Here is a 16,597-nt window from a genome sequence, read left to right as displayed (position 1 = left end):
AAGAATCCTTCTTTTCATGTTGTTCTCAGCAAAAGCATTAGTCTGCAGCAACCTAGTCCTCCAGAGCCAGGAGTGGAAGTCACAGCTTGGGCTCTCAATCAAAATTCTACTGCTTATTAGCTATGTGACTTTGGCAAATTATTTAACTTAGGTATTTAAACATTCTGAGTTTCACTTTTCTTTTACGTAAAATGAAAACACTATCTCATAAAGTTGTTGTGAGGAAGTGAAGATTAAATGTTCGTAGCTATATTTGTAAAATGTCTAGAAACAAAAACACTTAATGAGGGCTTACTACGTGCCAGGCACTTTATATGGATTTAATAATTTAATGTAGATACAGTTATTATCTCCCATTTCCTTTTTAAGATCACATACTAGTAAGTGATGGAGCTAGGATTTGACTCTAGAGCACTTTTCTTAGTAACTACTCAATATTACTTCTATAATACTGCTTTAGTATTGTGCCACACACCAGCAAGTGCTCAATAAACGTCAGTTATTATGTAGAAAATACAAATGCTTCCAAAATATACACTATTCATATCAGTTTTTCTACTTTGCTTTTCTTATGAAGCAGGAGTGTTAGTTTCACTTAAAGGAGTAGGGATGAAAGAAGAGGCCAGGACTTCACTGAAAATTCAAATGCTTAAATACAAAGACACATAAATACACATCATAATCTTTCAAGAATAATGTTTCTATGATAGTTTTAAAAAGATGTGAGTCTCCCACCCCTATCAATGCAATCTTGGATACAGACAAATATTATTTAGGTGTAATTTACAGATAGACTATGTGATACATGAGGGTTCAACCTGATCTTCAGTATTATTTCTTATTCTAACCTATTACCAAACACTTAATTTGGTATGTAGATCTTTACTGTTGTTTTAAGATACACAGAGAAATGACTTCTTTTAAGGATTACATATTAAATTTTAGAAAATTATACATACAAATTAGAAAACAATCACAATGATTGTTGTTTTCGCTGAGTTCAATTTAGTAAAATGTACTGGGAAGCATGCCTATGTTTGAGTGCCCATTGTGTCACTTATTAGTGTGTAATTTTGGGCCTTAATTATCTTATTTATATATTGGGATTACATTTTATCTGACTAAAAGCCAGCATTGGAACATGGCATCTCTTGTTTTGTATTCTTGGTCTTAAATTTGTTTAGGGAGTATACTATATTTGAATAAAAATAAAAGAATCTCTCTTCATTTGCTAACACCTAGTATACTTTGAATATCTCATTATCCTTGTTATCATGTTAGACTTGAAGTCATTATTTTAAAAGTTACTTTGTGGGATTCTCTTAGGGCCATTTGTCTTCCCCTTCTACCATCAGCTGAGTCTCACTGTATATACTCAAAGACAGTTGTTTTCCTACTACTGCCTTCCTGTTTCTACTTTGCTCCATCACAGATTTGGGGGCAGTATGTACCTGCTCATCAGAGAGACAGAAAGGGCCTTGAAAATGTGGGCTTAAAGAGAAAACCTCCTCTCCTCGTCTATGTGCTGTATCTTCCCCCCCGCCCCCCAAAATAAAATATTTCTCTGCTAACCGCTTCATTATGTACATAGGTAAGTAAATGCCTGATTGTCCAAGTTCATTTCAGATTTCTCTTCCAGTTTCCATTGGCCACTAGTAAATTTTAGTAGTGCTATTGACGGATCATGGAGTATGAGAATGATAACCGGCCTGAGAGACACTCAAATCCTATCTCTATCACTTACTGGTTAAATGACTTTGGGCAAGTGACCTAACCTCTCTAAGCCTCAATTTTCTAATATGCAAAATGAAGTTAGTTAATATCTACAACATCAAATTATTAGAATTAAGTTAGTTACATAGGAAATGGAATCATGACTAAATGTGGTTTGAATGTGACTATCATTTAGAAAATAAGGAGAGCACCACTGAATAAAAGTAGTTGGTGAGCCGATTCAAATTAGAGGCGGGTTTGATCTCTAGGGTCCTTAAAAATCCATATTCTCTAAGGAAGTGATTCCAGATGGGAGAGCAAATATAAAGGCTTTGCGTTCCTTCATGCTCCAACTGATGCCAGTTCCATGGTATAGAAACACATCATATTAAAAGCAATAACCATAGTGAAGAATAATTTTATGCTTATTCAATTAGCCAAACATTTTTGCTGGTGAAATTGTGGTAAAAACAGCACACTCATATCCTGCTGGTGGTATCAAAAATTAGTACAACCTCTAGGGAAATAACATAGCTATTGTATCGAGAACTATAAAATGCCCATACTCTTTGAAGCTATAATCCCACTCATAAGATTCTATCTTAAGAAAACAATTCAAATAAGGAAAATAGATATAGTTTTATTTCATAGTGCCTGGCAATTAAAAGGTACTCAAATATTTATTCAAATGAATACCTTTATTTGTACTGACTTCTCCAAATCACTGCCCTCGATTCCTTCCTGTTAAGATTTATCTATTTGCATCACTGGGGGATAGATTTAGAACCAAATTCTATACCTGTGTCTAGTCTCTGTTCTGCCATCTTCTTTAGTAACTTCAGTGTTGACTGCTATCAGACTCCCTTCCCTTATGATACTTTCACTCTCTGAACTCAGTTGACCTTCACATAGAAAACAAGTTGACCATATACCACATCCTTGACTTAATCAAAAAGAAATCTGAAGCTTTCTTCAAGATCCTAAGATGTCTTTCTCCTTTGTCAATACCCTTCGAGTCTAACCATTCACCTCACTGCCTGCTTCATTAAGACAAAAGATAGCCAGAAATCTTCACATTCATCCTCACCTAATCCTCAACATACTTCTAGCCCTGTACCTAGCCACTTACATTTCCCTCCAGGATGTGAGGAAGAATTATCACCTCTTTGCTTTCATATCTCTTGCTTCCTTCTTCTAGCCCCATTCAAAATTTTGCATGCTTCAAGTTTAAGTATCTTTATCTATCTCTTTTCTTTTTTGAGATATAATTCACATACCATAAAATTCACCTCTTTAGTGTACAACTCAGTGGTTTTTAGCATATTGGTATACAAGATATTTTGGTATCAAGGTTGTGCAACCATCACCACTATGCCAGAACATCTTCATCACTCCCAAAAGAAACTCCATACCCACTAGCAATTACTCCCCATATCATCACTCCCCATTAGCGGCAACTGCTAATATACCTTGTCTCCATGGATTTGCCTATTCTAGACAGCTCATATAAATGGAATCAGACAGTATGTGGCCTTTTGTGTCTGGCTTCTTTCACTTGAGTGTAATATTTTCAAGGTTCATCTATGTTATAGCATGTATCACTATTCATTCCTTTTTATTGCTGAATAATACTCCATTGTATGGCTATAGTACATTTCATTTATTCATTTATCAACTGATGAACATTTGGGTTTGTTTCCATTTTTTGGCTCTTATGAATAATCCTGTGAACAACTGTGTAAAAGTTTTTGTGTGAACACATTTCAATTCACTCTTGGGTATATAACTAAGAGTGGAATCTCAAGTTAAGCATCTCTTGATATCCAACTCTATTCTGTTTCCGAGTTCAGTTAGCCTGGGATACCTCTTACAATGCAAACAACTGTATACTGACGTCCCCATCCCAGCTTCACTCAAACACCTGCAGTCTTTAGAGTCTACACACATTAATTACAACTTCTTCCCAATTGAGGGCAGAGATCACTTCTCACAGTTCTATCATGTAGTAGGTGTTTAATATATGCTCATCCACATATTGACATGCTAAGATGCCCACAAATGAGAGAATGATGACTTACTCACTCTTTCATTTGACAGATATTTGAATGTCTATTGTATGCGGATCACCATGCTTAATGTTGGGCATAAACAGTGGACAAAAGTTACTGATCAGTTTCATCATACCTCAAGCACCAGTTCAACTCCACAAATATTTACTGAATACTTATGATGTGAATGGCATCGTGCAAGGTATAACATCAAACAGACAGGAATAAGATACAGTCTGCAGCCTTTTATGGCAGTACATAAACTCTACATCCAACAATAACAATGACAAAAAACAGCAGCAGCAGCAGCAGCACTGGATATTAAATGTCATAAGAAAAGTATAAAATGCTCTGAAAGATCAATGGACAGAGTATATATGCTTGGGAGAGTGGAAAGAGGACAGACATAAGAAAATACCTCTTGAAGTTGAAGGTGGTACTTGAGAAAGGGCCTCAAAGAAGGTGGCATTTTGATAGACGGGGATTCTCAGGAAAAGAGAAAGTGTTTCAGGCAGAGGAAAGCATGAACAAAGATAGAAAGGGTAGACACAGTGCAGAATTTTTCTTCAGAGACAAATCCAGTTAGGAATGTGTAGATAGGTAACGAAAGATATGGCCATAGTGTGAAAGACCTTGAATATTAGGCTTAGTATTTAAAAAGGTTTAGAAAAATGATTTGAAAGTCTTCCTACAACAATTCAAATTACTTTAGCGATTCCTTAACCTTTTCTTGAAACTTTTCTATTATGCATATTTTCTAAACTGATCATGGAAATTAGTGATTTCTCCTTCCCACAAGGAACAAAAAATAACATCTTGACAGCTAAGTGAGCACGCTGATAGGGGAAGATAGAATTTCAATAATCCTAGCACTGTATCCCACACTTTTGGGACTATGTAAGGCTTAAAACAGACATGTGGGCAAATCCCAATAGCCAGAAGAGCAGAAGTAAGACTGAGGGTAAAATAACAGTATTCACTAAGTGCCTAACAACAGCGATTGTGCCAGGTGATTTACCTATAATATCTGTGATCCACCAAACAATCCCATTTAGGTTTATGGCAACTGAGGCTCAAAGAGATCAAGTAAACTGCTCAAGGTTAAAGCTAGTAAGCTCAGCTGATAAAATTTAGACACTAATTTTGAAGTAGGCCTGTCTGATCACATATTTTCCCCATTGTTCACTTTCATTTATTTTTTACCATACAAAAGAGGCTAGAATGGTAGGATCATGATGTATGCGTCAATGAAAAGGGATGCATATTTAACACAGAGTTGTATGGCTTGAAGAAAAATTAAGCTGAAATATTCAAAACTTGGTTTAGAATGGCTTAGAGATCAAGACCAAGAGAGATCAACATTAGGGTTACTTCTTGATCCAGTCAGAACAACGAACATACTATAGATCTTATTTAGGAACAGCAGGAGAGCAAAATTCCAGTTTTGATTAGGAAACTAGAAATAAAACTCCAACAGAATATGGAAATGTTTGTATTCACTGATGTATTCCAAGTCCCTAGAACAGTGACTAGCACACAGCAGGCATTCAACAAACTTTTGTTGAAATAATAAAAAGTCATGTAAGGGGTATTGTCATTTGAATACTCTTGAAGGCCCTGAAATAGAGATAAAGACAGCAGAGTAGTAAATTGAAAAACCATTCAAGTTGTTAGGATACTCTCTTTAACACTCAACCTCATAGCAAAAACAACCAACTACCAAAACAACAAACTAAAAGGCAATAGTTGTAAAAAAAAAGCATGATTTTCCAAAGAAAGGGAGACAAAAGAATGAAAAGACACTTTGCGTAAGATATGCTATCTAGCACTCTGTGGTTAATCACATTTCAGTGAGACAGAATCCAGAATTTTGACCTACTATATTAATATTACAAACTGCTGTTAGCAGTGTATACAATGACTGCTTTTGGAAAAAAAATGGTTGTTTAATCTAAATGTTCTAAAAAACGGACAAATTCTTTATTATAGACAGCAAATAATGGAACGAAAATCCCAAAGTCATTAATTCAAAGAAACAAGAGTACACCTACATAAGTCTTTATTTTCCTGATTTTGATAGTATGTTTCTATTAGAACATGCAAAGATAACTGCAACAAAGACCATTAAGTGAAAAAAAAAAAAAAGCCTCCAGAAGAGAGCAAGCCTCTCTACAGGAATACCTGTAGAGAGAATAAAAGCAGGTTCCACGATTTCCCTCCATTTTTCACAAGCTTTTCTAATATTTTCTCTTTGATGGAACTAATGAATAACTGCCACTTATCACTAACATCTTCTTCTAGGTATGTGCTTTATATATTGCTTTCTTCTGAACAGACAGTTCTTCAAACTGTTCAAGTCTTTCAGCTGTGGCAATTTTTCTTATTTCTATTATGCTGCATTTCTTCCATGGAGTAACATAAAAACCAATTTAATAAACTCTTTTGCTTTCCAAAGACAGTTTCCAAAAGGCGGCACTACTGCATTTCAGTCAATATTATAATTCATTTCTCTATCCTTTTTATCGTTTAGCTCCACAATCTTTACTTACTTCAATAATTCCTAATACTATATAATTTGTCAGGATGATCATATCATGTTTTCTTCTATATTACATTAATACAGAAGACAGTGAACACTATCTAATCAATTCATACTTGCTTGAGGCAGTCGACATGTCCCCAACCTTGTAATAATAGATGTTATTTTCGTCTTGCCTTTTCAACTACTACAGAAATTTTGTAGTCTTTAAAAGGATAATTCATTGACTTTAGGGTCTTAGATTTTTGTTGTTGTCTACAGAAAGTTAAAACATATATTTTTTTCCTCACTGTAACATTTGGTTGAAAACATATATTCTAATAAACTCTAAACCAAATAGCTTTTTAAAGAGAACTAGAATTAAAATAATTGCAAACTCCGAGGATAGATTAGGTAACAATCCTAGAAAGAAAAAATACACAGGCCTTATTTTTTTAGAAATTCTTGAAGGATATTACAGTTCATTTGATAGATATCCTAAAATTACTAAAGTTGTTGAGATTTTATAAGCTCCAAATAGATTGATTTCTTCAGTACAGAAACACCTAAGTATTGTGGTACTTGAAAAGAGAAGCCAAAGAATCAAAGTTGAGTGTTTATTACCACTGTACATATAGTTTCTCATAAAACACTGAGAATATAGGAAATACACAAAGTTCTTTCTTACTCATCTTTTGTCCTTTGTGAGCCAATTTTCTCCCCCTTCTTAAAATCTGAGCTCAATCTCCTGCTCTTGGCACCATGCTTTAAAACCACAAAGAACAGATACCATTTTTCAATTGATGCTAAATTTAATTAGAAAGGGGGAAAATGCACTAAAGTATAACTTTCACAAATGCTACACACAAATTACACGTAAAATTTTTTAAGGCGGAGAAGTTGTTTTCAGGCACACGGCAGAGCCTGTAGCCCAAAATCAAGAGGTCTAAGAATGTAAGATAACAATCACATCAGCTAAGGTTACACCAAGTATTTGAGTACCTCGTATGACACTTTCATTCTGGTAAGGTGAAAGTGCCTCGTAATTTACGTAAAATATTCAGTCCCGCAATAAACCACCTCCTTAAAAGAGCAGCTACAGAGTTTCTGTGGCGTGTCAAGGAAGACGACACCACTGTATCTCACTGGGTCAAGGTTGAACTTTCGGGGAGCAGGGGTGGGCAAGTCGTGAGTCACACAAGAAGGCGCATGGTCTTGCAGACATGAGTGGAGAATTTTAACAACGCGTTTCGAATCCTTTGAAGAACGCCTTAAGAAAATTTTGTTAGGGAGCACATTTTCCATCGTACGCGTAGAAACAAAACTCACATAAATTCTGACCGGAGGCTGGTGATTAGCACAACTTGGTAGAATTACCTAACTTTTCACATAAAATACAATCCCAAGGCTTTAAGATATCGTCTATGCAAACGGCACCAAGCATCACCTTTTCGAGCCCTCGCCGGCACAGGAAGTGGTTTGGGCAACCCCCAAAACATCACCCTTCCCCCACAGGAAGTGAGCTATGTTCCCCCTCCCCCAGGAGGGCCTTCCTCCCTTCCCCCAAACGGAAGTGAGCGCCCCCATTCAGTCAGCCTCAAACCGAGACAAACCAATGACAACAACGGCAAAAAGGGCTGATCTTCAGGGGGTGAAGGGCACCTCCACTGTGGTCACCCCCAGCCTCGCCTTGCTTACTGACCTGCTGACGATAAGGGCAGGCAGGGACCCGGGGCCTAAAGAAAGTCCCTCGCACAGAGGACAATTCCCTGAGCCCCTCTCAATCGCCTTCACGCTTCTCCGTCGTCTCACAGCAGGACAAAAATTCCTCCGCAGTGCTTTATTTTGATGCCTTTCTTTCCCTTTACCTAATCGCTAAACCACCTTCCCCTAGGCAACTTCTATTACCGCAGTAACATTTAAAATGGACCCAGTGAAGTGAAAAACAAAATATTATTCCCGATACCTACAGAAGAATGAAGGGATTATTTTGTTCAAATGCGGCGGACTACGTGATTACGCAAAGTGAGACATTTTCGCGGAGGTTTCTGGGAGATGTAGTTTTTTTTTTTAGTTGCCAAGGCATACAGAAAGTATTGGGACTTAAATTGGTGACTACTATATACTGGAGTCCTTGAAAACATATATTTCGTATTCGACGGCAGGCTGACGTAGGGGGTGGGGCTCCGGCACCAAATAGGCCAATACTTCTTTCCCCGTTTCCTCTGAAATTGAATGGAACCGAAATTTCCCTTCACGCCTGCCCCAGGTCCTGGTCGTCCCTCCGTCTTCCTTTGGCCACGCCCTCCTCAGCCAATCAGTTGCCCTCTAGGTCTCATTCTCTTGAGGTAGGAACGCGAGAGGAGGGACCTCCCAGCGACTCCTCCTGCGGGGCTGAGGCGAGCCAGGGGAGAGGGCCGAGGGCCTGTGCGCGCGCGCGTGCTCGCTCCTCAAAGAGCGCGGCGGCGAGTGCGCGCGCGGAGGGGCGGCGCGCGGGGCTGGGAGGAGGCGGGCAGGCTGGTGGGCTGGGCGGGCGGGCGGCCGGCGGCCGGGAGCGCGCGGTGGACTCAGCGGCGGCGAGCAGTTACTTAGTTGTTAGACGGTGTCAGTTGCTCGGTGGCGGCGGCCGCGGTCACCAGGGAGGGGACGGGACGGCCAACGATGGTGGTCACTGCGGCGGCGTGTGCACCCCTCAGGTAACAGAGACAGGGCTGCCCGTGTGCCCTCGGTTCTCCTCTCCTCTCGCGCCGGCTTGTGGGACTTGGGTCGCCGCGGGGTGAGGACGCTGACCCGGGGGAATCCGGGCGGGGCTGCGCGGGGTCTGGGTGGCGCCGCCGCGGGGACTCGGGCGGCCGGTGCGTCCGGCCCGGCGGGGGCTTTCCGGCCCCGGCCGCCCCCGCGCACTGCCGCCCCCAGGCCCGCCGGCGCCGCGCGCCCCCTCGCGCCCCCTCGCGCCCCCAGCCGCCCCGGCTCCCGCCCCCTCCCTCGGCGGCGGCGGCGGCGGCCCCGGTGGCTCGGCGCCCCCCAGAGGAGGGAAAGTTGGGACCTGGCGGCGACGGACGCCCCCGGGCGCGGCTGGGAGGCTGCTGGGGAAAGTGAAGCCTGGAGGAGCTGGACGCGGGGAGGCTGGGGCAGGAAGGGCGCTGCTCGCTGTTGCTGAGTCTCCACGGACACCCCGGTACAAACCTAGGAGGATCCGGCGCAGCCTCGCCAGCAGCGCCGGGACGAAACCCGGTGGCTCTTTGCCTGCTCACTTCGCGCTGCGGCTTGTGAGCCCCCTAACGCGCGGGTTTGCTCTGTTTGGGGATTTTGAGAGGTTCGTTCGATCAGTTTGTTTCTCCTTTGCCCTTTGACTCATCCGTCCTTGCAGCTTTTCTTACCTCCCGCGATGAGGATTTGCTGTCTGAACCCCCTTGCCTACCCTGTCCCCGTCGACTGCACCATCCATCTGAGAGCTTATTTCATTTTTCGTCCTTTGACTAAGTTAAAGACTGCTGAGAGCAACAGGAAAGAGGAGCCTTTCCACCTTTAACCTTTAAATGTTGCTTTCTTGCAATCCGTTTTTTTTTTTTTAAAGATCCAAGTTTAGGAATTTGAGCGCTGTGGAATGGAGTTTTTGGAAGGCTGGCGTAGAGGAGATAGTGACGAGTTAAAGGAAAACTATGATTTCATCTTTATTGGCCTTGCTATTGAAAACCTAATACATTTTTCTTCTGCCTGTGTTTAATGTGGTAGGATTATACGTTGAATTAAGTAGTTGGAGACTTACATAAAAGGCTATTTTTAGGTCTTTGGGTGGTGTATGTCAACTGCTTTTCGCCTGAATTGGGATTGCCTTGAGGATTCTGTTTTGGGGCCTACCTACTGATTTTTGTTCAGCCACAACGTCTTTTTTCCCTGATAGATGAAGTTATGTAGTGATGTGTATAGTTGGAGAACCCGTGTTGCTCTCTGCAGTGTGAAACTGAAAAACGTGAATTATCCATAGGGGTAAAACTTTCCATGAACCATCTTGGATGCTTGCTTCACGATGGCTTCTCCTGTGATTTGAGAACTTTTTGAGATAGCTCAATTCACTGAGTACCTTAATTACTTTCTGAAGTGCCTGTCACTTCTCTTTGGTGACTCCTTTAGTAAATTATAATGACATGTTTTCTTGGCTTCAAAGATGGGAGTTACAGTCTTGGCCCAGAGATTAACAGTTAACAATGGAAGTAGAGTTCATACCATTGCTAGTGAGTTTTGGCTATGACCAACTCACAAACTATGTGAAAAAACAAACATCTTTCCATCGCCGTCAGAGGGGAAGAGGGGCAAATATTTTATCATATCTTTATTTTGGAAACTCTAACATGACTATACTATGTGGGAAAAAATGTCAAGTTATTTTCTTTAAGACTTTTTGAAGTGTGGTCCTCCTTTTCCCCATCTACCCCCCATTTAGGGGCTGACATTTATGTTTGGCTGGGTTCCAGGGTGAGAAGGAAAGTATTTTGGTGAAAGGAAAAGATAAGATTAATTGAACACTTATGATACTATGACTTTTCATTTTACCCAGTGAGAGTATAGAGAAATTTCCTCAATCATGTTCGTACCCCATTAACATTCTGTAAGAATTCATTTTTAAGAGTCTACCCTGAAGCCATAAAGAAATAATGTCACTTCATAACTGTTCCTGACAATCACATTAAAAAATGTGTTCCTGGAATACATTGTATGTGTTCTCATATAAACATTTATCTTTGTACATTTATGGTAATGTAAATATTTAAGTCTGAGAGCTTAAAAACTTTTATTTGCCTATTTGCATACATGTTTTTCAACATCTAGCAGTGCCAACCATATTTGCCAAATAAGCATCAGCCATAAGTTCTTGCTTTGGCACATTTCATATAATAACTCTTCTAAATTGCTCCATAGTGAAGCATCATGAGATTAGCATTTGCTTCATGAGAGAGATTTGTTGTTGTTTTTAACTGTAATGATGTGCTGTTTAAGTGGAACAGGTGCTGGGCTCTAGCTGTTTGTGTTGAAACCTGCCAAATCATACTCTTTTGTTGGATGGGCTGTTTAAATAATTTGGGAACCAGACTGTGGCCCCTGGCATGCCAAGTTTGAGTTCAAGGCCCCATATTACTGCTGCAAATCCGTTTTCACTGTATGAGGCAGATGTGTGTCATGAGCTTTATTTTCTCATTGCCGTTCTCTCTCTAATTCCTACTCCCTACTGCCACTAGAGCTCATGGGGAAGTCTAGGCTCCTTCGCTGCTGGTTTGTTTTTCTTGGAGAACTAGAAATTCTAGTAACTTTCAGGCCAGGAATAGATAGTTCACATTTGTTTGACAAATTTTTTGATTTCCTTTTAAATGGTAGGCATGGTGTTGGGCCCTGAGTATATGTAGAATTATAGTCCTTTTTGCAGGGATTGTACAGTTTAGGAGGAGAAGATAGCTGATAATCAATAATTACAACGTGGTGTGAAATAGGCAGAGATGTAAGCAGATTCCTGTGGATGGGAAGCCCAGAGGAGGGGTAGTTCATGAAGACTTGAGGTCTTGGGGTGAGGGAGTGTCCTGAAATACATCTTAATGGGTTATTTGAGCTAAACTTTAAAAATAGATAGGAATTAACTAGGTTCAGAAAGAGGGGAAAGACTTTTTAGACAGTGCTGTCCTATAAAAATATAATATGAGCCACAAATGTGTCACATATATTTTTAAACTTTCTAATAACCACTTTAAAAAAGTAAAAAGCGAAATTAATTTTAATAATACATTTTATCTAACCTGATATAGCCAAAATAGTATCATTTCAACATGTAATCAATATAAAAAACGTATTACTGAGATATTTGACATTCCCTTTTTCATACTAAGTCTTCAGAATCTGGTGTGTATTTTATACTTGTAACACATCTCAATATGGACTGGCCACATTCAAGTACTCAGTAGCCACAGGTGGACAGCACAGTTTTAAAATAGGGGCCGATGAAGTCGCAAGAAGCCAAATCACTGAATGTCTTATTAACCAAGCTAAGGAGCTTTAACTTTATCCTAAGGCTGTGAGGATTTAGTAGGGGGAAAAATTATACTGTGATAGGATCACATTTGTGTTTTAGACCTATCTTGTTGCTGGATTAGAGAAGGGCAAAACTGGAAGCTGGCTGGATAGGAAGCCATTCCTGGTGGGAACTGTTGAGGAATGTAGAAGAGGAGTGGATGTATGAGAGACTTAGGAAGTATTATCAACAGGGTAAATAATTGGATTATGGAGTTGAGCAAGATTTAAGATTTAGGATGAGTTCTACGTTTCTGTTGTGAGCCACTGAATGGACAGGCAACTGAAGAGAAGCCAACCATCTGTGCCAGAAGACCAAAGATGAAAAAAGGAAACTGAGAGATTTGTCACGGAAGGTGAGGGAGGAGAATATTTCAAGGACTAGTAGTAGTCAACACTGTATCCAGCCATGAAAAGGCCAAATAAGATAAGGACTGAATAAACTCTAAGACTTAGTGATTAAGATGTCTTTGTAACTTCACCTCGAGCAGGTAGCTACATTGTAATGGATTGAGGGGCTTGAATAGTGAATGACAGCTAGAAGTGTAGCTAATTAAGAGGGATGCATATTTTCAACAAAGGATTGAAGGAAAGAGTATAGATGGAGGGAAATACAGGGATTTAGAGAAGTTTACTCCCCTCTTTTTTTAAATTAAGAAGGTCTTGGGCATGCTTCTGTGGGATTGGAAAGAACCAGTGGAGGGGAGAAATTGAAAGAGAGGAGGAGGAGTGGGGAGGGGGAAGGGGGAGAGAGAGAGGAGAGAGGTGATTGATGGACCTGAGGATTTGGAGGCAGTAGGAAGAGATGGGATCCAAGGCGTAGGCAGAGAAACTGGCCTTGGGTAGGAGGTGGTTTTCCTTTTCCAGTGAGCAGAAAGGAAAGAAGTAAAGTTGGAGGCCTTGTAAATAAATTTATAACTGCCAGAGGAAGGAAGGAGAATGAGTTGTTGACTTGTCTTCTGTCATTTTTGAGTACCTCCTAAGAGTGAAGAAGGACATGATGGAATAGGGGTTCTGAAAAAGAGTACATGAGTTTATAACAGCTTCTGAGGTGGGGGGTCGGGGGGAGTTGGGGTAGATGCACAGACAGACACATGACTAGGAAAATGAAAAAGGATTGTTAGCATTGAGGACCCATTTGAGATTGTAGACCTTGGATTTCTAGGGATACCAATTTTCATGGTGGTTTGGTTTTTCTCCAGCAGTGATCGCTTTGGGTATAGCTGAAGAAAATGTTTAATACTGACAAGAACTCATAGGGTGGGCACTGTTATTCTCCTTGATTGTAAGATGAACAGCTGGGATTTGAACCCTGGTGGTTCAGTTCCAAACCCAGGCTGTTATCCATTGCTTTGCAGATGCCTGCTTCATAGAGATATCTGAAGGACAATTGGTTGAAGGAATTAGTGATATTGAGGATTGTGACTGAAATGAACAACTGTGGGGTCCAGGCTGGGTTTGAGCAGAAACCCTGGAACGGGTAATTCAACTGGGAGAAAATGAAGGGCATGAAATGCTAAAGGTCACTGTGAAGAGCTGGTGAGGAGGGAGCAGTAATATTAGCTTTTATTTGTGGAGTACTTACTGTGTGCTAGACACTAATACGTTATTTCAGATTCTAACACTAACTCTTCTGTGTAAGTTTTATTAATGTTATAGTCTTCCCTTTGTCATTCTCCTTAAGATGAAACTGAGGATTAGAGAGGTTAAATAACATGTCCAGAGACACACACTATCAAGTGGTGGAACCAGGGTTCAAAGCCTATTCTTTCTTCTTCAAACCATATTCTTCCTAAGTAAGGAGATAAGAAGAAAAATGTGATAATGATAACAAGTGGTGGAAAGACACTGGGATATTTAATTTAGGATTTCAGAGGTGAATCATTCATTTAACAAATGTTTGTCGAGCATTAAAATGTGCCAGGCATTGTGCTAGGTATGCAGGTTACAGTAGTGAATCAAACAGACAAAAATTTCTGCCCTCGTGGATCTTACATTCTAGAGAGGGTGAGATAGGCATTAAACAAAATAAATAATTTATTGTTAGGGTTATTGTTACCTCAGAAGGTGATAGATAGGTGATGTAGAGAAAAATCAAGCTGGCAACAGGGACAGGAATGCTAAGGGATGTGTGCACCTTTTTTTTTTTTTTTTTTTCGCTGAGGAAGATTGGCCCCAAGCTAACATATGTTGCCACTCTTCCTCTATTTTGTCTGTGGGTCACTGACACAGCATGGCCACTGATGAGTGGTATAAGTCCAAACCCAGGCCACTGAAGCAGAGAGTATTGAACCTAACCACTAGGCCACAGGGCTGGCCCTGTGTGCACTTTTAAAGAGGATGTCTGGGAAGGATTTGGTGAGACGTGAGCAAAGATAAGTTAAAAGTTAAGGAAGTAAGGAGACACACTAGGTAGAAGAAACATTTTGCATTGACCTTGCAGCAGAGGTGTCCCAGAACCCTAAGAGGCCAGTGTGCCTGGACTGGAGTGAGTAGAAGAGTAGACAGTGGTATAGTCAGAGAGATCTGGATTACCTGGAGCCTCTAGGCCATTGTAAGGACTTGGGTGTTTACTTTGTGAGATGGGAACCATTACAGGATTTTTAGCAAAGGAGTGACATGATCATATTATGCTTTAAAAACTTCACTCTGGCCACTGTGCTGAAAGTAGCCTAAGGAGGTAAAGAGTAAAAGCAAGAAGACTAGTTAGGAGGCTCTCTTAAAAAATCCAGTTGAGAGACAGTGGTGTCTTAGACCAGGGAATTCATGAAAAGTGGTTGGATCTTTTTTTTTTTTTAAACTTTTTATTATGAAATAATGTTAGATTTACAGAAGAATTGAACAGATAGCACATAGAGTTCCCTTATACCAATTTGTCTCAACCTCTGCACTATTGACATTTTGGACTAGAGAATCCTTTGTTGTGGGGGGGTTCCCTGGTCTCTATCCTGTAGATACCAGTAGCACTCCCCCAGTTGTAACAATCAAAAATGCCTCCAGACATTACCAAATGCCCCCTGTGGGGCAAAATTGCTCCTGTTAAGAACCACTACCATATACCCTTCACCCTGTTTCCCCAGTTTTAACATCTTACATAGCCATAGTACATTTGTCAACCTAAGAGATTAGTATTGGTACAATGCTTCAACCAAACTCCAGACTCAGTGTTTCACCAGTTTTTTCCACTCAAATCCTTTTTCCGTTCCATCATCCAAACCAGGACACTACATTGCTTTTAGTTGTCTCTTTTATCTCCGCCAATGTATGACAGTTTCTTGATCTTTCCTTGTCTTTTATGACCTTGATATTTTTAAAGAATACTAGTCAGTTATTTTGTAGAATGTTCCTCAATTTGAGTTTGTCTGAAGTTTTCTCATGATTAGACTGGGGTTATGGATTTGGGGGGAAAGTATCACAGAAATGGGATACCCTTCTTCTTCTTCTTTTTCTTTTTTGCTGAGGATGATTCACCTTGGGCTAACATCTGCTGCCAATCTTCCTCTTTTTATATGTGAGCTGCCACCACAGCATGGCCACTGACAGATGAGTGGTGTAGGCCCATGCCTAGGGAACAAACCTGAACTGCCAAAGTGGAGCATGCTGAACTTAACCAAGATGCCACTGGGGCTGACACTGAAGTGTCCTTCTTATCGTGTCATATAAGAGATACATGATACCAACATGTCTTTTTTTCTTTTTTAATTTAATTTAATTTTGAGGAAGATTAGCCCTGAGCTAACTACTGCCAGTCCTCCTCTTTTTTTTGCTGAGGAAGCCTAGCCCTGAGCTAATATCCGAGCCCATCTTCCTCCACTTTATATGTGGGATGTCTACCACAGCATGGTGTGCCAAGTGGTGCCATGTCTGCACCCAGGATCTGAACCGGTGAACCCTGGGCCGCTGAGAAGCGAAACGTGCACACCTAACTGCTGCACCACCGGGCCAGTCCCCCAACATGTCTTATCACTGGTGATTACCTTGTTAAGATGGTTTCTGCCAGATTTCTTCACTGGAAATATGGTTATTTATTAAATTTTTCAATTTAATGTTTAACATTTATTAGTATTTATTTCTTAATATTTGTCATAATTATTTAGTATTTTTTATTTAATGTTTTTAATTTAAATTTATTGTATTATACTAAATTTATTATTTATTATTATTTTTCCCTTTCCATATTCTGTTCATTATAAGCAAGCTACTAAGTCCAGTACACACTCAAGGGAAGGGGAATCAAACTCCACTTCTTGGAGGGAGGAGT

General features: G+C 40.3%; 2 protein-coding genes across 10 annotated transcripts in view; one reads left to right on the top strand and one right to left on the bottom strand.

The window, feature by feature from the left end:
• Window positions 1–8,309, bottom strand: part of HMG20A (high mobility group 20A) — a 76,783-nt gene extending 68,474 nt beyond the window's left edge. Inside the window, exon 1 of one of the 4 annotated variants that reach the window (XM_023653125.2) lies at window positions 7,982–8,309. Coding sequence is in view for 1 of the 4 variants with exons in the window: in XM_070232988.1 (XP_070089089.1) it covers window positions 7,727–7,778 (52 nt within the window). In the remaining 3 variants the exon portion in view is untranslated. Of the gene's footprint in view, window positions 1–7,726; window positions 7,779–7,981 lie in introns of those variants that run through there. The other 3 variants (XM_070232996.1, XM_070232988.1, XM_070232993.1) reach the window with 3 other exon arrangements.
• Window positions 8,310–8,758: 449 nt separating this feature from the next.
• PEAK1 (pseudopodium enriched atypical kinase 1) overlaps window positions 8,759–16,597 on the top strand; it is a 296,044-nt gene continuing 288,205 nt past the window's right edge. For 3 of the 6 annotated variants that reach the window (XM_023653081.2, XM_070232875.1, XM_070232900.1), the window contains exon 1: window positions 8,780–8,975. The gene's annotated coding sequence lies outside the window, so the exon portion shown is untranslated. Of the gene's footprint in view, window positions 8,976–16,597 lie in introns of all 6 variants that reach the window. The other 3 variants (XM_070232887.1, XM_070232881.1, XM_023653109.2) reach the window with 2 other exon arrangements.

The sequence above is a fragment of the Equus caballus genome, chromosome 1 (assembly GCF_041296265.1).
Source record: "Equus caballus isolate H_3958 breed thoroughbred chromosome 1, TB-T2T, whole genome shotgun sequence".
Classification (NCBI taxonomy): Eukaryota; Metazoa; Chordata; class Mammalia; order Perissodactyla; family Equidae; genus Equus; species Equus caballus.
The sequence above is the reverse complement of the archived record's forward strand: the minus strand, read 5'-3'. Positions and strand labels throughout refer to the sequence as shown.